This window comes from Olea europaea, chromosome 16 (assembly GCF_002742605.1).
Source record: "Olea europaea var. sylvestris chromosome 16, O_europaea_v1, whole genome shotgun sequence".
In the NCBI taxonomy this organism is placed as follows: Eukaryota; Viridiplantae; Streptophyta; class Magnoliopsida; order Lamiales; family Oleaceae; genus Olea; species Olea europaea.
This window is the reverse complement of record NC_036252.1, coordinates 16,082,375-16,108,305: the sequence shown is the minus strand read 5'-3', so window position 1 is coordinate 16,108,305 and position 25,931 is coordinate 16,082,375. Positions and strand designations below refer to the sequence as shown.

General features: G+C 32.6%; 4 protein-coding genes across 6 annotated transcripts; 3 read left to right on the top strand and 1 right to left on the bottom strand.

Annotated features, from left to right (window-relative positions):
* Nucleotides 1–1,699: 1,699 nt before the first annotated feature.
* On the top strand, nt 1,700–2,953 carry LOC111412278 (secoisolariciresinol dehydrogenase-like). The gene is made up of 2 exons (XM_023043136.1): nt 1,700–1,814; nt 1,965–2,953. Exons 1-2 carry the CDS (start codon nt 1,792–1,794, stop codon nt 2,731–2,733), a joined length of 792 nt encoding a protein of 263 aa, XP_022898904.1. The 5' UTR covers nt 1,700–1,791; the 3' UTR covers nt 2,734–2,953.
* A 3,086-nt stretch (nt 2,954–6,039) lies between these two features.
* On the top strand, nt 6,040–6,645 carry LOC111412856. Its single transcript, XM_023043735.1, has one exon. It carries the CDS (start codon nt 6,159–6,161, stop codon nt 6,474–6,476), a length of 318 nt encoding a protein of 105 aa, XP_022899503.1. The 5' UTR covers nt 6,040–6,158; the 3' UTR covers nt 6,477–6,645.
* A 7,768-nt stretch (nt 6,646–14,413) lies between these two features.
* On the bottom strand, nt 14,414–18,871 carry LOC111412276 (secoisolariciresinol dehydrogenase-like). Of its 3 annotated transcripts, none has more exons than XM_023043131.1 (4): nt 18,775–18,871; nt 17,897–18,134; nt 15,520–15,608; nt 14,414–15,314 (listed from the first exon to the last, which is right to left on the bottom strand). In XM_023043131.1, the coding sequence occupies exons 3-4, from the start codon at nt 15,540–15,542 to the stop codon at nt 14,546–14,548; spliced, it is 792 nt and encodes a 263-aa protein (XP_022898899.1). In that variant the 5' UTR covers nt 15,543–15,608; nt 17,897–18,134; nt 18,775–18,871; the 3' UTR covers nt 14,414–14,545. The 3 variants fall into 3 exon arrangements, with proteins under 3 accessions (XP_022898899.1, XP_022898900.1, XP_022898901.1); XM_023043132.1 differs by having other exon boundaries at nt 17,897–18,083; nt 18,775–18,848; XM_023043133.1 differs by lacking the exons at nt 15,520–15,608; nt 17,897–18,134 and having other exon boundaries at nt 18,775–18,822.
* A 2,841-nt stretch (nt 18,872–21,712) lies between these two features.
* LOC111412275 (secoisolariciresinol dehydrogenase-like) lies at nt 21,713–22,969 on the top strand. Its single transcript, XM_023043130.1, has 2 exons — nt 21,713–21,928; nt 22,050–22,969. The coding sequence occupies exons 1-2, from the start codon at nt 21,909–21,911 to the stop codon at nt 22,816–22,818; spliced, it is 789 nt and encodes a 262-aa protein (XP_022898898.1). The 5' UTR covers nt 21,713–21,908; the 3' UTR covers nt 22,819–22,969.
* The last annotated feature ends 2,962 nt before the right edge of the window (nt 22,970–25,931 follow it).

The window sequence follows — 25,931 nt, the reverse complement described above, 5'->3', positions numbered from 1 at the left end:
ACCTGTTGAATTAATTGATTACTTCAATCATAATATACCATCAGACAGAACAATTAAAAAAAGTTTAGAAGAAGTAATTGAATTCTGGCGAAAATATGAAAGACGTTGGCTAATTGTTTCTAGAATTGCGAAATATCTACTGACACCTCCGGTTAGTATTGTTGTTTCGGAGTCTACTTTTAGTGTAAATAAAAGGGTTTTGATTGATGTCAAGAGCCGACTAAAAAAAGATGTTTTGAAAGTGTTAATGTGCATGAAAAATTGACATAACGCTCATTTTCGACTCTAAGATAAATACGCTGAAATTGTATGTCGTCAAGTAAGTGATATTTGATTTAATTATATTAATCAAAATTTTCTTATTTTTTAATCGTTAAAATTAATTTCTTTTAAAAATTGTACACGTTACAACAAGTTGTTTGTGTACAATTTTTAACTCCACCTACTTAAAATTGATGTAGCCGATCCCAAGCCCGGATAAAAGAGGAGGGTTTACATTTTATTTACTTTAAAAAGAAATCGAAAAAAATGTATTTTTTGTAAATGTATTTCAAAAAACAATTCGTCTTCATTATATAAATATTTTATACTTTATAAAAAATATTACAATATGATAGAAATAAAAAAGAAAAAAGTGTCTTCATTAAATTATTTGCATTTTTTTAACACTTTTTATTGTTTTTAAAAGTATTTTCATTACATTATTTGTGTTTTTCTTTATAAAAAAAAAAAAAAGATGGCGAGCTCGCAAGCCAAAGCTCGGCTCAGCCCACGAGTTCGTCACTCACGAGCTCGGACGAGCGACGAACTCGTGGGCAGAGCCGAGCTTGCCCAAAATCAACGAGTCAAGCTTCAACGAGCCACGAGCTCGTGAGGTTAAGCCGGCTCGATCCATTGACATCACTAGATTGAGATGTTAAATTTAGTAACGGGAGCTAACAAAGTGACTAACTTTGAAAAATTGAAATTCTGTCATATTATTGTGACCAATTAAAAAGCTTATTCAACAAATTTTCACAACTAATATTTAAGTAATTCATCAAATCATTCTAGCAATTAACAACAATATCTAGCAACTAAGTTTAAAGCTAAATAATAAATTGAGTAACCTAACTAGAAAATTGAAGCATTAATAAACCAAAAATAATGTTCAACTAAAAGTTTAAGAGAGTTTGGCACAAATAAGAACAAAACAACACAACTACCAATAAAATATAACAAATGGTTACCAAAAAAAAAAAAAAAAGGAAAAAAAAAAAAAAGAGAGGAACCTCCATTCAAATTGTGACGTGATCGTCGATATTAGCAACAGGACAACAGGAAGAGCTTGTGACATGAACCCGCTCCAAAAAAGTAAAATAAATTATCAAAAAAGCAAGTGCTTATTGTACTCAATTTTTATTGGTTCATCTAATTGAAGAAGTTATTTCTCTATAATGAAAATTCATGCCTAGATCCTTCAAAGCTTGATCTATTAAAACCAAGTGCTTATTGTGCTCTTATATACTAGCTGTATTGCATTAGATTGTAGTGATTTTGACAAGTAAGTTGGCAATGATAGGGACATTGCCCAAAACGAACTACAAGACAAAACTTAGTGATAAGAAAACTACAAATAACGACTTGGAAACACATCACACTTAGCTGGAAAATTGATTTAGATATATAGTTGTTTTGTGTCTGTATCCTCTTCATGATTAACAGTCCTTGCACTATAAATACATTTAAAAGTGCAGAGAATTACAAATTCACTTTCACAGCAAGAAAAGTTCAAGTGTGGGAAGTTCACAAATGGCTTCGACTTTTGTTAGAAGGTATAACTCTTTAAATGTTCATATACACTGCTTTCTGATAAAACAGAAAGAAAGAAATGTAACTATTATTTAATTCTTGAGGAATTTTGTCACACAAGTTTTCAGTAGACTATTATAAATTTGTTATACTAACAAAATATTTGAACCTAGGCTCCAAGGCAAGGTAGCACTAATCACCGGTGCTGCTAATGGAATAGGCGAGTCAACCGCCAAACTGTTCGCCAAACATGGAGCTAAAGTTATGATTGCAGACATCAATGATGAATTGGGAGAGAAGGTATGCAAGGAATTGGGACAATCATCAGCCTCTTTTGTCCACTGTGATATAACTAATGAATCCGATGTAGAAACTGCAGTTAACACAACTGTTTCCAAATTTGGGAAATTAGATATAATGCACAATAATGCCGGGATTGGGGGAAAATCAAATCCAAGCATTCTTGAAATCGAAAAATCAGAGTTCGAAAAGATTATTAATGTAAACCTCATAGGTGCATTCCTGGGTGCTAAACACGCTGCTCGAGTGATGATCCCAAATCGCAGTGGGAACATAATCACAACAGCTAGTACTTGTTCGAAAATAGGCGGTGGTTCTTCACACAATTATGTAAGTTCAAAACATGGGGTGGTAGGACTCACAAAGAATATGGCTGTGGAGCTTGGAAAATATGGCATTCGAGTAAACTGCGTGTCACCACACGTAGTTCCTACACGGCAATCAAAGGATTTCTACAAAATGGACGATGAGGGATTTGGTAGTGTATATTCCATCCTCAAAGGTGTTTTTCTTAAGCCAGAGGATGTGGCTGAAGCTGTTATGTTCTTGGCAAGTGATGAGTCAAAGTTTGTGAATGGACACAACCTTTTTGTGGATGGTGGCATCACAGTTGCGAATTCCAAGTTTTGCATGTTTGAGTAATTTCCAGAAAATATTTCCCTGTTAAGTTATGTTTAATCAACCTATTTCTCCTGTTTATCTTAGCTTTGTATAAATATTGATTTTATTACAAGGCAATTGCAGAAAGCCAACTTTATTTTATGATATTTTAGATAATGTCCTCCAGTAAATGCACATGGATCGACGACTTAAATGTTTTTGAATGAAAATTAAAAAATATGAAGATCCAGTTGTTTCGAAATCATTTGTTATTGACGGACGAATATGGTGTATCAACCTCTTTGTTGCTTCTAGCTTTTCATTTATCATCGCAATGTGCCTACAACTTCTACTATTGAAAGCATCGATATTCTATAAATATGGTATTTGGATCATTTCAACAAAGATTCGCACTCTGAAGATGCATAATTTTAGTTCAAGAGCTAGACGATTTCCTAAGCACTTTGAAAAGACTTGTCTTTGGGCATTAAGATTTCTTCTCAAGTGGAGAAGAATGATACACGTTCATGATTAGGTTAGATTGTAATTACTCAATAGGTCTAGTGTAAGTTTCAAAAATATTATGTTTTGGATTTGTCTTGGAACTATTATCAAAATATCTAAAATAATGTAATATTCCAAAAAATGTCTATTCTTCATTAATATATCAATTGTGAGTCACGTCTCTAGATTTATTTTGGGGGCAAATCAGCAGAAATGGACCAGCTTTGGGGAAGGAAAAAATTTACTTCTCCAGTAGTCTTATTTTGGAGTTTTCTTTCTCTTAATTAATCAATTGTGGACTTAGTCATCTTGAGTGACATCAGTGATTAGCGACGCTTTCATCACCCAAGCTGGGTGACATCTCGGGTTCTTCTTTTTTGTTGAACTATTCTCAATTTCTTCTCTCTTTCGTTGCCTGCATCAATCATTTTACTAGCAGAACCCACAAAACTAGTGCTATTGGAAGTTACACTAGACTTCCTTCTTGTATATGCCCAAGTGTTTAATACTAGTGTCTCCAAAAAAAAAAAAAAAAAAAAATGTTATCTAGCACCAGTCTAGATTGTCATACCTGATATATTCAATTAAAAGCATGTTTGGTAATGATTTTAATCCAATTAACATCAATTTTTTAACCGTTATTTTACTATTACAACCGTAATTTTTGAATTCTTCTCTCACAAGTAGGATTCACTTTATCTTTAACAGTCAAAAAATCAATTAATAAAGTCCCTACCAAACAAGCACTAAATAAATTATGTGATATTGTATTTAAGTGAATTTATCATTTAATTATGTGTCGTTGCTACTCATACTGGTGCTTAACACCAATAGTAATGAATAGCATTAATTGCTCCTCCAAAAAAAGGTTTTGCAAAATCAAATCTTGACCCTTCACTTCAGCCAACATAGTTGTTGATGTGATAGCACAATCTAGGAAATTTCATGCTTTTGCATTAATAACGTTAGTTGAACTAAGTACCTCAAGCATAGGCAAGGCATAAATATGTATTAATAATAAAGCGCCATCTCGTTATTTTATTTCGTCTTACTATTTTATTGCAGTTACCATCTCATTTATTATTTTACTCGTATTAGGTCTTCATTAAGTCACATTTAATTAATCCAGCTACAAATATTATGGAGCTAGATAATAAATCTGAAGTAAATGATGAAATTATAATTAGCACAAGTTGTGTTGGAGGCTATGCTTTTAAGTTGTAGTTAAAGATGTACTCCCATAATTTGTAACATTAGGCAAAAGCTTTTCTCCAAGGAAAAACTGGGAAAATTGTGAGTAAAAAGAAAAAAGCAAGGTAACGGCATTCTTGTGGGAGTTCGGCTCCCATTGTTGGAAACGGGAGCCTTCTAACACCAGAAATAAAAGAGTCATTCTTTGGATTAAACGATGCGAGAGCTTATTCTTCACAAAATGTCCCCATGGAAAATGATGAGAAAAACTACCATTTGGTTTAAACTCTTCCAGTTTTAATATTACGTTACTTCGAATACTTTGGGTTTCATTTCATTTATCGACAACTTTCAACTACTATGATATGTACGAGATTTTTAGCTTTTTCTATTTTGAATTTTATTCTAAACATGCTTGTCAAGCTTTTGTGACACACCTATCCGTGCTTTGTAATTTACGTAGAGCGTGACATGTTGAGTGCCGTGAGGCAACTTTTGCAACTCAAACCTACAATGTAGTCCGCAGCCTTAATCAAAGTCCATCCTTGACACAATACCAGAAGGCGGCTATGTACTTTGGTACATAAACAACACTAAGCACCCCATTGTCCTTTATTTCAAAGCTCTACTCCTTTTTTTTTTTTTTTCCCTCATTTTCAATCACATGTTCACAAAATAAAATATTTTGTATGTAAACCCAAAACTTTTTCTTACTTTTAACCACATTCTCCAAAAAAATTTTACTATTAAAATCTTTGTTTTTGCCAATTAATGACCATCAAACATGGCCTAAATGTACAAAAGCAAATAATAATAAAGATCGTAAACACAGTTTAAACTACTGAACAATGTTAATCAAAAGAATAATGTTATTCGTAGTCAATCACTACGATAGTCGTCCTACATGGATGTATGACACGTAGGACGACTGTCGTAGTGAGTTAGTATGAATAGTACTACTCTACTCATTATGTTGGACAGTTCGTGCAAGCTACATATGTACAATACGGAGGAATACACACTATTTAAATGTCTATGTCCGGGTTTTGAGGTTTATCTAATCGAACCATGAGACCATTATCTGCATGTTTGCTAAAGTCGACTAGATAGCATATAAGAAGAAAAACGAGCTATAATCATGTTTATTGTCTGGTCGACTAGGTTATATAATTTTCTTAGCTTATGGGGTCAACGAATGGAAGTACACAACAAAGATGTATATTTCTAAAAGGATGAATATTTTATGAGTTCATAAATGGAAAAAATTGTGATGCTGCTGGCAGTTAGGCCTTTTGATGGGATTTTAATTACACCTATTGCATGTAATAAGCAAACCAACATTATCAGCAATGAATGAAGCTATATTAGCCAATTTTAGTTGCAAACATTAACTCTAATTTGCGCACTGCAACCAAATTTCTTTGATTTCTTCACTGTCAATGAATATACATAATTATCTACTACCACTTTCCTCTTCTTTAAACTTCAATTCAATTAGATTACTGCATACTTCTCTCTCTCTCTCTCTCACCCTCCCTCCTGTATTTATATTCCCTTGACGTTTTGAAAGAGCCATCAGAAACTTCCTCTAGAATCTCAGCCTCGAAATTTCAAAGTTTGGTTGAAAATAGTTGCCTACTTAACTGTAATCTTGACTTTGATTTACTGTTTGATTGATTATCTTCCTCATTTATATAGTTTCTTGTTGACTGAACTAAATTCTTGTCATATTCCTGATTCATTTGGTTTTGTCTACAGTGGTATTCAAGAAAATGAGTTACAACGCCAATGGTCCAAAGCTTGATTTGAAACTGAATTTATCCCCACCAAGGGCATATATTCATGTTGAATCTCCCAATCGATCAATTTCTTCTTCAGATATATCATCTCCAAGTTCATGTTTGTCTCTGGAAGTTAGCTCGGATGAAACTCTACGAAGCCCTGAATCGACTGCGATGATGCTGGTCGGTTGTCCTCGATGTCTCATGTATATTATGCTATTGGAAAAGGACCCGAAATGCCCAAAATGTAAGAGCACTGTTTTGCTTGACTTTCTGCAAGAGGACACTACAAGGAAATCAAAGAAGTGAAGGTCTATTAGTCTTTTGCTAAGTCTTCATCAAGAATGTTACTGCTTTTCACTCCAATTGCTCACTATTTTGCTTCTTTGATTGTTGTTGGTGTTATCTTCCTTTAAAAAAAAAAGGAATTTTTGTATTGTCCACAGGGCAGAGACTAATGAAGAAGTTTTCTATTGAATTCACGTGTACTAGATAGGATATTGAATGAAAATCTTTTTTGATCCTGTTTGATTCAGTTCAATTCAACATATTAAACATAACACGAATATATTCTTTCTTTAATATCATTTCGCTCTTAAGTTTCATAGTTTGATCAAGTGTATTGCTGGTTTATTTTGTAACGTCTATTCTATGATACTGATATTGAAACTGTATGTTGCAATAGTTTTATGGAAAATCTGCACTGAAACAAATCAAATACAAGTCATAAATAGTAGGGCAATATAAAGTTAATGGAATTAAGTTACTTCATATGCTCCTTGGGATCAAGCGGATCCCATCAAATTCAAGCATTTAATCACAAGCTTATTGCTTAACAGTTATTTAAAAAAGGAGATCCCAAAAGCACATTACTTCTCACATTTGAGGCCAATGAACTTATTTATATCTTAGTCATTGATCTGTAATGACCTAACCTCTGTGCCCAAATCATTAATTTATGTATTGTCCGCTATGAAAGAGTCTAAAATCATCTCATTCCTTACGAATTTCTATCTCATCTTAGGATTCGAGCTAATAACATTTTTTTTAGGAGAAACTTAAATTGAATCTTGGTACCATAAGGCATCTCTGAGTCAACATTGGGGTGTGAGTATTAAAAGTAAGTTTTCTGGTAAACTTTTTTCATACTATTGAAGTATGGTGTACACAATGCACTTTGTTACTGCTTAATTGATACACATATTAATTTAATCGATTGTGTTGTACGTATATCACAACTTACAAATTTGTTTATCAACAAATTGTGTGGCTAGATTTGATTGAACAAATAAAATACACTTTTTACCATTAATGAACGTTACATGAGCACAATTGTTTAAGTGGTGAAGAGATTTTATAGGATTAATTCAATTTATTGCCACCTCATCAATCTGAAAAAGATGTAAATGGTGATGTGAAACTTGTTAATTTAATCGATATGTGTATTAAATATTTGAGACTCACTATCTAATTGAGACCTGATATGAATACATCTATAAATGTTAGTTGAATAATGACACAGAGCACTAAATTTTATAGTTCAAAAATATTAGAAAATTTCTCCTAATCCTAACTAACTTCAGAGGAATTACAATGTACTTACACCTACAAAATCTAATTGCAGTTGGTTCTTTGAGCACACTACAACGAAGTAAGCTTTTTGCAACGTTCAGAAAATGTTGCTGAAGAGGGAAAGGATACGGCAACGTTTTCTGAACGTTGCGAAAATAGTATTTCGTAACGTTCAAAAAACGTTGTGAAACTTCTGTTTCACAATGTTTTTAAAGTATTGCGAAAACAGTTTTTTGCAACGTTGCGAAAATAGTATTTCGCAACACTTTAAAAATGTTGCCGAAACTTACGACCAGTTTTTTCACAACATTTTATAAGTGTTGTTATTTACCTTTTTTTGCAACATTTCTTCAACGTTGCCTTTAACCTATGTGCAACATTTTTCCAAATATTGTCATTGCTCTAATTAATTAGCAACAGTTTTAAACTTATTTTTAATTAATTCACCTGCTTTTATATTAACCAATATTTTTTAAAATTTTTTAAATATTGTATAGTAAAATATGCAAATTAATTCACCTGCTTTTATATTAAGCAATATATCTTTTTGATAGCACATGAAAATGAGATTAATCATGTCCTGTTTAAAACCAATCAGAGCTCCTTGGAAATATGACATAAACCTTCTAAACAAATCCTAATGACCACACATGCACTTTATCCAAAAGAACCTTGAAGATATACAAATTTTGAAGCATCAAGTCAGCATATTAAGCTTAACATAAAACACTCATATATCAAAATCAATTTTCCAGCAAAGTATTCGTGAGAGGGACGAGTTTGCAGGTAGAAGAAGGCGATGAGAAGTGCAAGAAAACTGAATTATGCTGTCTTGTGTGTCTCCATTGGGGTGTAATTGAATTGGGTCTTGTAATGGGCCATAAAATAGTTTGAATTGGGTCACGCGATGGGCCATGAAATAGTTTTATTTTTTATGATCCAATTACATGTGGGCTGATCTTTCGCCACGTTTTTCCAAAACGTTGTGAAAGATATTTTTGCAACGCTTAGTAGACATTGCGAAAAGGTTCTCTTTTTGCAACGTTTCTATTCTGTTGTAAATTTATCTTTTTGCAATGTTCGTCTACTGTTGTGAAATGTTATCTTTTCGCAACGTTTTCTAAACGTTGAAAACGTTGCGAAATGTCGAACCTTCAACAACAGATATTAAATGTTGTGAAAAATAAAACTTTTCCCAACACTAAATAAACATTGCAAAAAGCTGACATTAGCAACAACGGCTTAAAAATGTTGCCAAATCTCAATTATTTTAACTAATAGCAGCATTCACATATTCTAACGTTGTAGTAGACACATTTTGCAACATTCGATTAACGAATGTTGCCTTTTATGTGTTACAAAAGCTATATTTGTTGTAGTGGCAAATTCATCTTAAGAACACATCATATATTCGGTGGGCTAGAATTAATAATTTGTGTCGATTTTGAAAATGATCATACGAGTTACTTGGTCAATCTCTCGTTGAAGTAATCTTATGATTGTTCAAAGGCCATATATTTTGATATTAGAAAATAGTCGTATGAGTTACTTGGTCAGTCTCTGGTTGAAGTAGTCGTAATTGTTCATAAGCCATTGGATTCTGTTGGTAGAATATTTGGTGGTAGAATTGAGTTTGCAGAGCACCATATTCAGCATCTAAATAGGGATAAAATTCAAGTGATTTCTAGCTATGCAGTGTGGCATTGAACTCTACAATTTCACTGAGCATTGGAACTCAAGTTTTTGCAATTCTGTTGAGGATTTTTATAGGCTATTATTTCATCATGTGACAATATGTTGCAAGACTGCTTCTTGACGTTTTGTTTAATTTATATTTTTTTTCCCTTTATTTAAGGTTATCCTTGCCAGCTTTGTGTGCACCGAATTCACAGGTTTAAGTAACATCTTAACTCAAGATATTTTCCTATTTCAATTGGCTAATTAAGGGCAATATGAAATTTCTGTACTTGTTATTATTGCCATGGTTTGACGGGTTCGAGTGGATATGCATTATTGGGTAGGGCACAGGTCACACTCTCCTATTATAAGTTAAATGGGGTGAAGTAACTTGAATGTGCACAATCATAGTTCCGTCTTTTAAAATCTGACATTTGGAAAAATATAATTCTAAGGGGTAGTAACCAGTAATGCGTACTAATTATGTTGTATGAAAGCTTTTAAAGGTTTGCGCATGGTGCAATGGCGAGTCCAGGAATTGGAGTGAGCTAGGACGTCATTGATCATTGACCATTTCTGCCTACACGTCATACCTTTCGAACCCATATCTTCACCTGTCACAGTTGCAATGGTATTTCAACTAATACTAGATTAAACAAAAGAAAGCTGCATCAAGCTAACTCTCAAGGATGACAAGTGAAAACCATACTATATATAACCCAAATCACTAAAATGGATCCATCTAACGGGAAGCGAGATATCACCCAAAATGCCAATACATGGTCAATAAGAAACTATTACTGTCTCAACTCATCACTAGAAACATACTTCCCAAAACCCACTTCGGAGATCTTCTCCAAAAATTCTTAATTGTAACCAATATTTTAGCTTCAATTATTTGAGCTATGGTAGCTTCCATGGCAAAAAGAAACCATTTTTCGTTCCCCTTTTCAATTTAAAACAAATTATTCTTTCAAGAAAGCCAAAAGTTGTCAAATAACAAATCTTGTAATCTACTAAAGTGAATAAATGGGCAAGAATTAACCTTCAATGAAGCCCGAAACTGTGTAAAGAAAGCATTCATGTGGTCTCTATAGATGTAACCCACAATCTTGAAGCTACCAACTACTGCAACAAGCAAGTCTAGCCAAGATTGTGCGTTTAACAGCAGTGTCACCACCAGTGGTGTCCCCATCAGTATTGTCATCATTCCCAACCAAGATGGAGGCGACGGTGGTGGTGGTGGTAAGAGACATTAATATGGTAGCTCAATTATGCGTGGCTGTTTGAGCAGTTGCCAATATATTTTTTTGACTGAGCCAGCAAGAGCGGTCGCCATAGCTCGTCAAGTTCTAGTGTGGGGGTCATGTCTTTGCGACATAGTGCAACCTATCAAACCATTATATTTCTTACCATGCTATGTCCATTAGGCACGTTACATTTCATAGGCACGTGATTATGTGATATGCAATTTCAAGATTCTCTATGTACCATACAACTATGAGCCACATCACACATTGTATCGTCCAGTAGACTCACACAATCAAGAATATAGATTCACAGCTAGTATTAATATTATTTCTTCATTTCCATTCCCACACACATTATCTCACCTGATACCACACTGCATCACGTTGCATTTGAGTAAATGACCTTCTTTCAGTGTCAAAAATACATATTTATTGGCAAAAATTGCAAGAACCTACTTTTCTCTAACTTATTTTTCCTAACTTAATCTCTATGAAAATGGAAACAAAATTATCTTTATGCATAGCCGGTCCTGGGTCGAGGCAATTGAGGCCTACGCCTTAGGCCCAAAACCAAAGGGGTCCTAATTTTGGTACCTTATATATATATATATATATATATATATAGGGTTTAGGGAGTTAGAGGAAAATTTGGTTTTTCATTCGTTTTCCCTCCTGCATGTAATAGTGCGATCGACGATCCACTTTAATTTCATCGAGATAAGGTCACAATTTTTTTGGGACAACTATAGAGTCTGGATGTCATTTTAATTTTTGTATTGTTTCTGTAAATTCATAATGCTCAAATTTTTGCATAAATAATCGAAAATGTTATTGGATTTGCAAAATGAAAAATGGGAATTTGTTCAACACATCTTGATCCAAGAATGTGTGTCCTATTTGAACCTACAACGTTTGGTATCTGTTTATTATTTAGCGTTCTTGACTGGCTAAGGCAGCAATAGGGAATTGTCTAATGATAAAATTTTTATTTCAGGCTTATGAGTTGTGACGGTGGAATTCTAAAATGTGTTATTCCATAATTTTCGTTAAAATTCTACTTTTCAGATTAGTAATGGCTTGCTCTAACTTCTTAATAAATATGTTAGAAATATTTGAAGCCTTGTCGGCTTATATAATGGTGGTCTGGTCGGGTTATATGATTGGTTTTATATGATCAACAATTGTACAGGCGCGCGTAGTAACTATATTGAAAACTCTAATTGTGAAATGATTGAGATATTTCATAATTTCTTTTAGGTTAATCATTGGACATTAGGTTGCATAATATATCGTTGAAATAATATATTTGTTTGTTGTTTTAATGTTAAGTTTTAAGTTAGCAATAGCATGCAAGATATACCGTTGAATTTTGCATTTACGTTGATTTCGTGAGGAGGAGCCCAATTTATGGACTTCGCCTCGAGCCTCGAAAATCACAGGACCGGCCCTATATGGGACGGAGAGAGTGTAAATAAACTTTTATAATAAATAAATTGTATAGATCAGAGCTAAAATAAATCACTTATTCACTACAACAAAACAGACTTTTTAAGCACGCCGTAAAAACACCTTTATGGTGTGCGGCCGCACACCGTATAAAGCAATGCCGTAATAAGTGTCAACTTTTTACGGCTTACAAAGTACGCCATTTTAGAATGCCGTTATTAGTTATATGATTTTTTACGACGTGCAGCGAAAATGCATTTTTTCCTTTTAACGGCGTACACATGTACGTCGTAAAAAATGAGAGTTTTACTTTTAACGGCGTGTGATTGCACGCCGTAAATGCAAGTTTTTCCTTTTAACGGTGTGCAATCGCACGCCATGAAAGGTTACCTCGTTAGCATTTACGGCGTGCAAAACCAACAGCAAGCCATAAATTTTAATTTAATTTTTTAATTTTTTAATTTATTTATTTGATTACCAGCACCTATAATAAGTACACAAATCTAATTCCAACTCAGCTAAGATGAAAATTAAAATATTTTTGAGTACAAGCTACCATGATAAACAACATTAAACTAATTAATTATTTTAAGCTTAGATGAAAAACTAACCCAAATATTTATCATATAAATAAAATGTACCAACCAATGTAACAAATACTTTCCATTCCCTCAACCAACAGACATAAGTTCAACCAACACAAATAAGTTATTTTACAAACAAAAGAATGCTTTTCAACCACATGAAAACATATTTTGACACTAAATGTTTGGCAAAGGTTAAAGTAATTATTATTATTTATTTATAAAACTATTTTCAAATATAATATATTCATGATATTCATAAGCAAGAAATTTACATATTTTGACCATGAAATAGATCTTACTATTAAAATAAGTAACTTACTTTATAATTAATCTTATAATAAAAATAATATTTATAAGAACTTCTTTACTTTTAAATAATCAAATTATATGTGTATTATGGAAGCTGAATCAAATATGGATGTGAAATAAATCATTTTTTTACCTTTGAAATTCCTTGTCGGTTTTTACACTTATTTTCTAAGTTGAGTGTGAATTACGTATTTCTAAAAAAATAAGATTAATATCTAGTTGGACATTTTAGGATGAACATCTAAACGTGTACTTCATTGAGCGTTTGATAATATTAGCCATGAATGTAATGAGCACAGTCTCCTAAACTCGATCTCTCGTAGTGTGAACTTATTTATAAATTTTAATTTTAGCCAACCCAAAATCATTTCATGGCTCCACCCTGCTTAATTTTTTGACTTTATGTTTTAATTTTTAAACGAAATATTACAATTTACAATTATATTTTTTAAGTTTACATGTCAAACATGCCATATGTAAGCTTACAAAATACATCTGAGCCTCTGTCTGGGAAGAATGTATGAGCGTTTTAGTTTATATATTAATAGAAATGCGTTGTATATAAGTGGATATTACTTGTGGATCTATTGTAATGCATTATTGAAAATAAAATTTGACCATTTATAAATAATTTATGAATTTTCCCAAATAGAGGCTAATTTTTAATATATAAATTTCGAAGAAAAATATTCCAAAATATGTACTCGTATTTGAAATTATGCACCACATCAAAGAGATCCATGCTAAAGAATCCAAAATAAAAAGGCTAAGGTAATTTATTATTGTCCAATTGAAATATGTACTTATTCATCTTATTTATCACGTGCCTTTGGTTTACATCTATAGGCAAAGGGAGAAAGCACCAACTTTCATTGTCTTCTGTAATTAAAAAAACTAATACATTTTAGTACAGTGGTAATTACATTAACATCATCATTGTTACTAACAATTTTAATACAATTTAAGAGTTGTCATAAATGTTAAAATCACTAAAATCTAAAGCAATCCACGCTAGTATATTACAAAACAGTTGTAGCGTCTAGCTATGAAAGTTAGCTCTATATTGCGTGACAAACGCGTTGGTCACATGTAGGAAATTTTGACAGTTCGACTGGCCACCAATGTCACAAAATACAAAGAGAGGGGACTGTCAAGTTGCTCTATTTGAATGAAAAAAGATTTACTTTTTCTGAAAAATGGAGAGAATAAGACCAATATGTTAGAAGTTACAAAGAGGTTGATACACCAAATTCGCCAGTTAATAACCAATGATTTCGAAGGAACTAGATCGACATATTTTTTATTTTTCATTCAACAGCTTCAATCCACGTGTTTTAATGATAATACTCAAACAACTGCCATTTTACTAGAGGACATTATCTAAAATATCAGAAAAACTTCTACAATTGCCTTGTAATAATAACATTAATATTTTTTTATTTTTATTTTTTAAAGTTCAGACAAACATGAGAGATAGGTACATTAAACATGAGAACTGAACAGGGAGAAACATAATCTAGGAAATGTATTATAGAGATTACTCAAACATGCAAAACTTGGAATTTGCAATTGTGATGCCTCCATCAACAAAAAGGTTGTGTCCAGTCACAAACTTTGACTCTTCACTTGCCAAGAACAGAACAGCTTCAGCCACATCCTCTGGGTTAAGAAACACACCTTTAAGGATGGAATACACACCACGGCATCCCTCATCATCCATTTTGTAGAATTCCTTAGATTGACGGGTAGGAACTACGTGTGGCGACACACAATTTACTCGAATGCCATATTTTCCAAGCTCCACAGCCATATTCTTTGTGAGTCCTACCACCCCATGTTTTGAACTTACATAATTGTGTGAAGAACCACCCCCTATTTTTGAACAGGTACTCGCTGTTGTGATTATGTTCCCACTGCGATTCGGGATCATTACTCGAGCAGCGTGTTTAGCACCCAAGAATGCACCTACGAGGTTTACATTAATAATCTTTTCAAACTCCGACTTTTCGATTTCAAGAATGCTTGGATTTGCTTTCCCTCCTATACCGGCATTATTATGCATTATATCTAATTTCCCAAATTTGGCAACAGTTGTGTTGACTGCAGTTTCTACATCTGATTCATTAGTTATATCACAGTGGACAAAAGAGGCTGATGATTTTCCCAAATCCTTGCATACCTTCTCTCCCAAATCATCATTGATGTCTGCAATCATAACTTTAGCTCCATGTTTGGCGAACAGTTTGGCGGTTGACTCGCCTATTCCATTAGCAGCACCTGTGATTAGTGCTACCTTGCCTTGGAGCCTAGGTTCAGATATTTTGTTAGTACAACATATTTATAATAGTCTACTGAAAACTTTTGTGACAATTGCCAACCCAAGTATCAAAATAACATGCACTTGTACTCTGAGAAAAAAGTTCAATTTATTAGAAGTAAATGCCTCAAGAATTATATACTAGTTACAAATTTTTTTATCAGAATGCAGTATGAACGATTGAAGAGTTATACCTTCTAACAAAAGTCGAAGCCATTAATGAACTTCCCACAGTTCAAATATCCTGAGAACTTCTTTGCTGTGAATATGAGTTGGTAATTCTCTGCACTTGTAAACGTATTTATAGTGCAAGGACTGCTAAAGACACAAAACAATCATATATCCGGACGCAAGTAGGCATTAATTATAACTAAATCCCTTTTCCAGCTCAGTGTGATGTGTTTCCACGTCGATATTTGTAATTTTCTTATCACTACGCTTGTCTTGTAATTTGATTTGGGCAATGTCCCTATCATTGCCAACTTGTCAATATCACTACAATCTAATGCAATACAGCTAATATATAAGAGTACAATGAGTACTTGGTTTTAATAGTTAATATTTTGAAGGATCAAAGCATGAATTCCCATTATAGAGAAATAACTTGTTCATCAACATTTTGATTTTGAATCGAATCAAGTCGCTTCGAAGTCATTTGATTTAGATTTCAATTAATGCAAACTGTTTTAATCTCAAAATAAATTAATTTAAATTATATCCAACACAATTAAAACGATACATCCGTGTTAGACCCAACCCAAATAGACTATTACCATAACAATTAATTAATTAAACCATATTCTATTACCCATTAGTGATCAAAATTGTGAATGTAAAACCTTCAAATTGGCTAAAGCACTGAATGATTGCTGTTGAAATATATTTATCAGTAGCCCATCACAATTGATTAGATAATTAAATCTAAATTTTAATCCAAACTCGCATCATTTCTCTTCCTTTTACTGATATTTTTTTCTCCAATTTGGCTTAATTTTCAAGCCAGTTTACCTAATTTTCTTATTTTTTTGGTAACTATTTGCTATATCTATTGGTAGTTGTATTGCTTTGTTCGATTTGTGTGGAAGTCCTTAAATTTTTAGCTGAACATTATTTTTTATTTATATACGTTTTACTTTCCTGGTCAAGTCACTCAATTTATTATTTTTTTTAAAATTTATTTTATAATTTTACCGTTAATTGTTAGAATGATTTGATGAAGTACTTAAATGGTCGTTGTGAAGACTTGTCCAATTAAAACTTTCGACATATTACTTTGACGAAAATTGAATGGAAATAAGTACAAAATTGTCTCCCAAATTGGTAAAATTATGTTAGCAATTCAAATATTCGCAATTGCTTCTCAGTCTGCACTCCCTACTAGTGGTTGGATTCTTGATTTCTTTAATAGTTCATTAAGTGAAAAGATGGTTGCACCAATTAGTATCAAATAAGAAGTTAAAACTAAATTATTTTTATTATGTTGTTGCATTGTAATGATTAAAAGTGTATAACTTTGGTTTGTAATACTTGTAATAAATCAAACCGAATCGAAAAAGGTGATTTGGTTTAGATAGATTTGAAATTAAAGTTGGTTCAATTTGTAAAAAATGATGAATATACAATCATTCTATCAATACCAACCCTGTAAATCGAAAAGAAAGCTATTACTACATTGTGGCTACCATATTCCCCCACGAGAAATGAAATAGCAAATACCGCAATTTGTATGGACAAGTAAAGACTTAATATCTAATAACACCATAGCAACCAGTTACAGAGCTGGACATTTTTTTTATGGAGGGGTCAACAATTAAGTTACAAATAATACTTTTCAAATGCCTTTTTCACTTGAACATTCGTTTCACCAATATTTTACTCTTCACTCGAATATAGAGATTTTCATTTACATTATTTTTCCATGGTTGTTTGATGTGAAACTCAAAAAATAAATGAATGTTATTCTATTAATTGAAACCATAAAAATAAAATCAATTTCAATGGGCAAATTACACAGTGCTATGTTCTACTTAAAGCACAATAGGAAAAAAATTTTCATAAAAATAAGTATCCAACAATGAATTCTAATATTCCTATAACCCAAAACCACCAAGTTAGGGTAGGTCATTGCTTCCTTCGGAAATGAGATCGAAGTCGAAACTGAAATCGGCACAAATTTCTTCAACAAAAATACAATTATAGAGTATGAACTTAATTTATTTAGCAAAAAGCAGGAACCTTTTTTTCTAACAAATAAGTCGGCCGAGATGCTCAAAAGCGCAAGAATCCACCAATATATCTCAATAAAATTATAAAAATTTGAAAAATATTTGGACCATAAGTCCATAAAAAATCTAATCAACATGGTTGTTCATTGGCGTCTGTGCAAACCAGCTAAGAAACAAATATAAATTATTTGGTGAAAAATGACAATTTTAGGTGCATTGGAATTTGAAGTTTGGGACAAGTTGAGGTGCAGATAAGATAAAAAGTGAAAATAAATAAATAAAATAAGAAGAATTCAAAAATAAAAAATAAAAAATTGTGGGGTCAGCTTACCCCACATCAACCCACCTGCATCTCCCTATGTATGATTGAAATTGGTGGACACAAATAATTCAATTCAAAGAATTTGAACTACTATGAGGAAGTCATTCAAGCACTGCAATTTGAAATCCACTCTCCTTTGCAAGAATGAACCCATTTCTCAACTTGCACTGTCCAACTGTTTTCTTCCATTGAGCTGCCACCACCGCCCCGGCTTCATCACCGATAACAGCACCAGAATCAATAAAACAGTTGTATTTTTCATCTACATCAAAGTTTAGCCAAATGAAACAGCACCAGAATCAATAAAACAGTTGTATTTTTCATCAACATCAAAGTTTAGCCAAATCAAGCAACTCTTCAAATATTTAATCACATCTTAACAAATCAATTTTGTTCATTAGTCACTTAAATGGGGCAGTCCATGCCAGTATAAAAATTCTCAACCAAAATTTCTTCATTCTTATAATTCAGTCGTCATTCAATCACATTACGTGATTATATGCTGAATTGTCTAGACAATAATGATGGTATATATATACATACTTGCATAGAAATTCGAAAGCTTACTTTTTCTAAATAATGAAGAGAATAAAACCAACATGCCAATGAAAAGTTAGAAACCACAGAGAGGTTGATACACCATATTCGTCAATTAATCACCAATGATTTCAAAGGAACTGTATCTACATAATTCAACAACCTTTAAGTCTCGATCCATGTGTATTAATGATAATACTCGAAGAACTATCTTTTACTAGAGGACATTATCTATAATATCAGGAAATATAGTTGGCTTTCTACAATTGCCTTGTAATAAAATCAATATTTACTTAAGTTAAGAGAAACAGGAGAAATGAACATGGAAATATCAGAATGCAGTATGAACAATTAAAGGGCTATACCTTCTAACAAAAGTCTAAATCATTGATGAACTTTCCATAGTGAACTTCTTTGCTGCGAATGTGAATTGGTAATTCCTTGCACCTTTTAAAGTCTTTTATAATGTAGTCATGAAGAGGATAAAGACATTTACACGCAAGTAGGCATTTATTTCTAAAAAAATCTGATTTTTGTACGCTCTTTCCACGTCATTTCCAACGCAAGTAGGCATTTTATTCTAACTAAATCTGATTTTTTCAAATATTTATTATATCTTTCCACGTAATTTCCACGTCATTTGCAATGGAATTAGGTATTTCTTCATAATCTGATTTTTTTAGATAATTGTTGTCTATTTCCACCTACCTGTGTCCACAATAATTAATTATCGTAATGCTTCAAATAATTTTCACGTGCTTAATTTTGTATGTTTTAGAAAATAGAATCAATTCACTTATTAGCTTCGTCAATTACATTAAGGTACCATGACAACTCAATCCATCCTTTTGCTTTATGAATAAAATTGAATGTATAGGCCCCATTTCACGAGGCCTCTCACATGTCTCATTAAAAAATATCCCAAAAACGCCAACCCCTTGTATTGTGAGGAGCCTGTGGGGGTTCAACCCCCACCCCGGCATTGCAGCTTCGTCCTTGCTTTATTCTGCTTAGTTAAGTATTTTAGGAGAAGAAAAAATATAATAATATTTGACTTGTTTGGTAGTTGACATTAAAAAAGGTAGGGTGTGCAAAGTAAATTCGCATAGGTTAAGCCTAATTTACTATCATTCAAAGAAACGTATTTAACGAATATTATTTTATAATTTTTTAAAGATAATTAGCATAAGATATAATTATTATATTACAAAAGATTAAGGTTTATCTTCTATCTTAATTGTACTCCATTGTTTGTTTTAAATCAAGATAAGATAGATCATAGATGTGGGTAACAAATTATGCTTTCCAGTGTGTTAATTTTTGTTTCCTTAAATGATGGATATGGAACAAAATGGAAGAAAAATCGAATTTTAAAATTCCAACAATTTATAAATAAATAAAAATGGTTGGTGGATAAGTGAATACTTCTTGTGGATCCGTTGAAATGTTGATTGAAAATGAAGTTTGATCATTTATAAATAATTTATAAATTTGGCCAAGTTGAGGCTAATTTTTAATATATAAATTTCGAAAGAAAAAAAATTAAGTTTGAAAGACGTACACATCGTCCAAAATTAGTCGTTTTCTCGTATCCTCTACTATAGATGAAAAGGATCATATTTCTAAATATGTACTCGTATCCAAATTTAAGCGATTCACACTAAAGAATCTGAAAAAATTAATAATAGTAAAATAAAAAGAAGAAGAAGAAGGGAGGCTAAGGTAATTTATTATTGCCCAATTGAAATGTGTACTTATTCATCTTATTTATCGAGTCACGCACCTTTGGTATACATCTATAAGGGCGAAGGCACCAAGATTCATTGTCTTTTGTAATTAAAAACTAATACATTTTAGTACAATGGTTAATCACATTGTTACTAACATTGTTAAAGAAACATCATCATTGTTACTAACATTGTTAATGCAATTTAAGAATTATCCTAAATGCCAAAATCACTCAGTCTAATGATGTTCAGCTAGTATTTAACAGTACAATTTAATAATTTAATAATAATTTTAAAAACACAACTGGGATGCGTGGATAATAATTTTAAAATTATTATTAAATTATTAAATTGTACTCATATATACTAGCTGTATCGCATTAGATTGTAGTGATTTTGACGTTTATGTTAATTCTTAAATTACATTAAATTGTTAGTAAAAATGATGATGTTAATGTGATTAGCCATTGTACTAAAATGTATTAGTTTATTAATTACAGTAGACATTGAAACTTGGTACATTCTCCCTTGCTTATAGATGTAACCCAAAGGTGCATAACTCGATAATAAAATGAATAAGTACATATTTTTTGGACAACGATAAATTACCTTAACCTTTTTATTTCAGGTTCTTTAGCGTGGATCTCTTTGATATGATACTTAAATTCGGATACGAGTCCATCTTAAGGAATATAATCCTTTTCTTCGAAATCGAGGATATGAGAATATGGCTAAAAAAAAATTCAAATGTTGAAAGAAATATACGGAATAGAAATCAATTTAAATCCGAGGTCAACAATAACAAAAATGGCATAATGAAAAACAAAAAAAAAAAAAAAGGCAAAAAGAAAAAAAAAAAAAAAAAAAAAAAAAATTAGATTGTGAACAAAGCTTTGTAGGTGAGTGGTTGGAGTGTACGTTCTCTTTTATCTAACAATAGAAGAATGAAAGAGACGACCAAACAATAAATGATTTGAATTTAAGAATTTGAATTTTCTTCCTTAAAGGAAACAGAAAAGAAAGCGTTTATGCACATTCTGAAAAACAGAATAAAATAAGTATTATCTTATGCTAATTATCTTAAAACTTAAGTTATTAAGTAATTTTCATTAAACGTATTTCTTTGAATGATTGTGACTTGGGCTTAATTTATATGAATTTACTTTTTCTTGAGCACAACATACATTATTCAATGTGAGCTACAGAATGAGTCCAATATTGATATATTATTTCTTCTCCAACAATACTTAAATAAAATAAATGGACCGAGCTATCATGCTACGACTATAATGCGACTCACAAGACTAATAAGTTGACCAATTTTATTTTCTAAATAGTCACAAATAACATGAAAAAAATTAGGCACGTAAAAATTATCTGAAAAATGAGGTTAGTCAGAAATGCGTCGGAAATGACGAGGAAAGAGAGAACATTAGTCAGAATGCGTTGGATCTGACGAGGAAAGAGAGAACAAATATCTTAAAAATCGTATTAGTTAGTAAGAAAATGACTACTTGCGTTGGAGATGACGAGGAAAGAGGTAATAATTATCTGCAAAATCAAATTAGTCAAAAAATATAAATGCCCACTTGCGTTGGAAATGACGAGGAGAGAGATTTTTCATATTAGTTAGAAATTAATGCCTAGTTGCGCGTAGATGTCCTGTCTTCAGAATTTGCACTATAAAAGACGTTAAAAAGTGCAGAAAAATTATCAATTCATTCACCGCAAAGAAGTTCACCGCGTTAAAGTTCATTGCGTTAAGTTCGTAAATGGCTTCTTTCATTAGAAGGTATAACTCTTTCATTGTTCATAATGCTTTCTGGTAAAAAATTGTGAACTATTTTTTGATTCTTGAGGCATTTTACTTTGATATGTTATGAATATTGTACTAACGAAATGTTTGAAACTAGACTGGAAGGCAAGGTCGCTCTAATCACCGGTGCTGCTACTGGAATCGGCGAATCAACTGCCAGATTGTTCGCCAAACATGGAGCTAAAGTTCTGGTTGCAGACGTCAACGACGATTTGGGAGAGAAGGTATGCAAGGAATTGGGTAAATCATCAGCCTCTTATGTCCACTGTGACGTAACTAAAGAATCCGATATAGAAACGGCAGTTAACACAGCTGTTGACAAATTTGGGAAATTAGATATTCTGCACAATAATGCTGGTATAGGTGGAGTACCAAATCCCAGCATTCTTGACATCGAAAAATCTGAGTTCGAAAAGATTATTAATGTAAACCTCGTAGGTGCATTCTTGGGTGCTAAACACGCTGCTCGGGTAATGATCCCGAATCGCAGTGGGAACATAATCACGACAGCGAGCACTTGTTCGAAAATAGGCGGTGGTTCTTCGCACAATTATGTAAGTTCGAAACACGGGGTGGTGGGACTCACGAAGAATATGGCTGTGGAGCTTGGAAAATATGGCATTCGAGTAAACTGCGTGTCGCCACACGTAGTTCCTACACGGCAATCAAAGGATTTCTATAAAATGGATGATGAGGAATTCGGTACTGTATATTCTATTCTCAAAGGTGTTTACCTTAAACCAGAGGATGTGGCTGAAGCTGTTCTGTTCTTGGCAAGCGATGAGTCGAAGTGTGTTCATGGACACAACCTTTTTGTTGATGGGGGCATCACAATTGCGAATTCCAAGTTTTCCATGTTTGAATAATCTCCAAGCAAAGATTTCCTGGATATGTTTTGCATTTTTTTTTTTTTTTTTCCCCTGTTAAGTTCTAATGTTTAATTTCTCTTGACTTTAAATAAATATTATTTTATTACAAGGCAATGGAAGAAAGTCAACTGTATTTTTTGATATTTTACATATTGTCCTTTACTGAATGAATGGTAGTTGTTTGTGTGTTTTCATTAATACACCTTGATCGGCGACTTAAAAGCTGTTGAATGGAAATAAAAGACAAGTAGAGATCTAGTTCCTTTAAAATCACTGATCATTAATTGGCGAATATGGTGTATCAACCTCTTTGTGACTTTCAGCTTTTCATTGCCATCTTGGTCTGAATTCTCTCCAATATTCAGAAAAAAGTAAGCTCGCAAATTTCTATACAAGTAATATCATTATTATCTAGACAATTCAAAACGCAATCACGTGGTGATGAGTGACAAATCAATTGTAAAAGTGAGAAACAACCAAATTAAGATATGGCAAACGGCAGATACATTGGAATATAATAAAGCAATTTGCATATTCGATCATATTAGGTACATTGGAGAAGTTCTTTTTCTGGTCACAAAGTTTATATCTCGATCTAGATGACATGGGCTAAGGGAGTGTGGTTTTTCTTCTAAAGCTCACTTATTTTCATTTCACGGAATCATAGTGAACTCAAAATGATATTTGCTGATATTTAGTTCAATTTTTTGAATGTATAAGGCACTGCTGTATTTTGGATAAAAAAAACTTCGTTACTTATAACTCACTTTCTTCTTTGCACTCAAGAACTTGGAGTTGCTGCCTAGTTCATGTTCTTCATGGATTTAATTACATGGTTTCTGAAGAATATTAATTCACCCTTTTTTCCCCCTTTTTCAGCACAATAAGTCGTGATGCCATACAAAAAGGACATACATAACATTTGACTGGAGCTGTTGTAAAAGACAGCTTGACCTTTTCTATGTTATCCAAGAAGATAGATCCTAGGAAGTAAAATGCATTATGTATAGGAGACATATATTAAAAAGAAAAAAAAAAATGTTTGTTGCACTGGCGAACCTACATGTGGGGTCAGCTGACCCAACAGTAATTTGACCTTGTAGCTTTAGTTTTTAACCCTTTGGGTCAAGGAGAAGGTGAGATTTCTTGACCCTTTGGAATCTTCATTTTGGGAGATATATTTGCAGCCCTTTGAAATTGATAGAAAAATCTTGAGACTTTCATATTATCCATTTTTTCCAAGAGTTGAACTACTTGTACAATGGTTTTGTACAAAATTTTGATACTTCACGAGGTATAAACATCTTGGCCTTTAATTTGAATAAATATTCAAATCAATGACCAAACTGCACCTACCATATTATGGCTCATCAAATTAGTTGTACATGTAGTAAAACTCTATTTGCCTACATTTTATGCAGAATTTGAAGCCTCTCACTTCTTGTGTTGTTTTTGAGTACTGTTTTGGAGGTGATTTGCGTTCTTTGAGACATAAATAGCCTCATAAACACTTCTCTCACCTTGGCTATGTTGCATTTAGATATTATTATATTTGAAATTTTCTTGAATACCTAACAGACATTAGAATAAAATGTAATTTTCTTCTTTGATTTCACTATCAACTCATTATAGGTATAGCTAAAATGACTTACCTTTTATGAAATTTTTTATTATCCCTCTTCTTTAATCGTGTGCTTTCTGCAGTGTGTCCCTGCATTTTTTGGGTACATTTGAACTGGGCTTTATTCAATCATTTGAAATATTTTGTGCACTTGGTAATCTCAGATATGAATTGGTTGTTTATATTTGTTGAATTTGTTAGTGTAAGGAGTTGATTTGGCTGCAACAAAGGCAATTTCATACATCATATAATGTTGATTTGAGATGACATTTTTTATTTGTTCGCCATTGATTTGCCTTGAATTAGATTATAGAACCGAATTTTACCAATACTATATCATAGTACTTTCGGCCTTCTATATACTCCAGAGATATGGCGAGTTTAGATGTATTTGAGTATTCCATAACCTTAATCTTTGATCTGAAAATAAAGAATCTCTGGCACCACCGCTGATTTGTTGATAGTTCCTCAAAACTTCAAGTTGCTGGAGGAACTTCAACATGGGGCAAAGGGTATTGGGGATGGTTTTGTTTGCTATGGAATGGATGATGCTGATGACATTTACATGCGTACTTGGACTGGTACCATAATTGGTCCACACAATGTAAGATGTTTGAACTTTTTTTTTTTTTTGATATCTAGGTATTCCAACTTACACCAAACTAAATTCTGGACCCCCAAGACCCTTGCCCCTAAAACCTCGGAGGGAGTAAATCGCGGGTTATGCCTCAACTGGATCACAGGTTCTTCCCATTGCCTGTACACTTTGGCGCACAAGAGACCCTCCTCCACAATGATTGCTCCATACCAAATATTTGGCCGCAGGTTCCCACCAGGAATCGAACTCTCCACACTGTCGCTGGAAGCAAGACAATGTTGATTGATCCACTAGTTGAGCTGTGCTCCGGGGGCTAAGATGTTTGAACTTTGCTATTATGTAAGTATGTTAATTAGTCCAAATAACTCCAAACACCCTAGAAATATGTCCCACTCTAACCTAACTCACTTATTATATCCCAGACTTAGCTATAGCAAATAATCAAAATTCTAAAGCTGATTTATGCTATTTAGTTTCAGATAAAGATTTTAGTTGCTTGAGCCAATCTTGAAATTTTTCAAGAGAATATTCATTTTTCGAGACAATTATTGGGACGCAAGACAATTCTAACTAGGCTTGGGCGTCGGGTGGATCGATCTGAATATTTTAACTCGGAACCACATATTATAATTCAAGTATTTCGTAAATAGAATAATTCGGGTCATTATAATGATAGAACCAAACCCAAACCTGAACTGGCGGTTTTGATTTGGATTCGATTCTGCCCATAACATTTTTTAAATACATTTAATAGATATTTTCATATAGACTCTTTTAGTACTTATTATATACATAACACGCTACTACTCACAATATTTGTGCAATTGAGAAAATTCAGCTAATAAATCTTCAAGAAGCAAAATAGTGAAGACTAAAAACTATGAAAAGAGA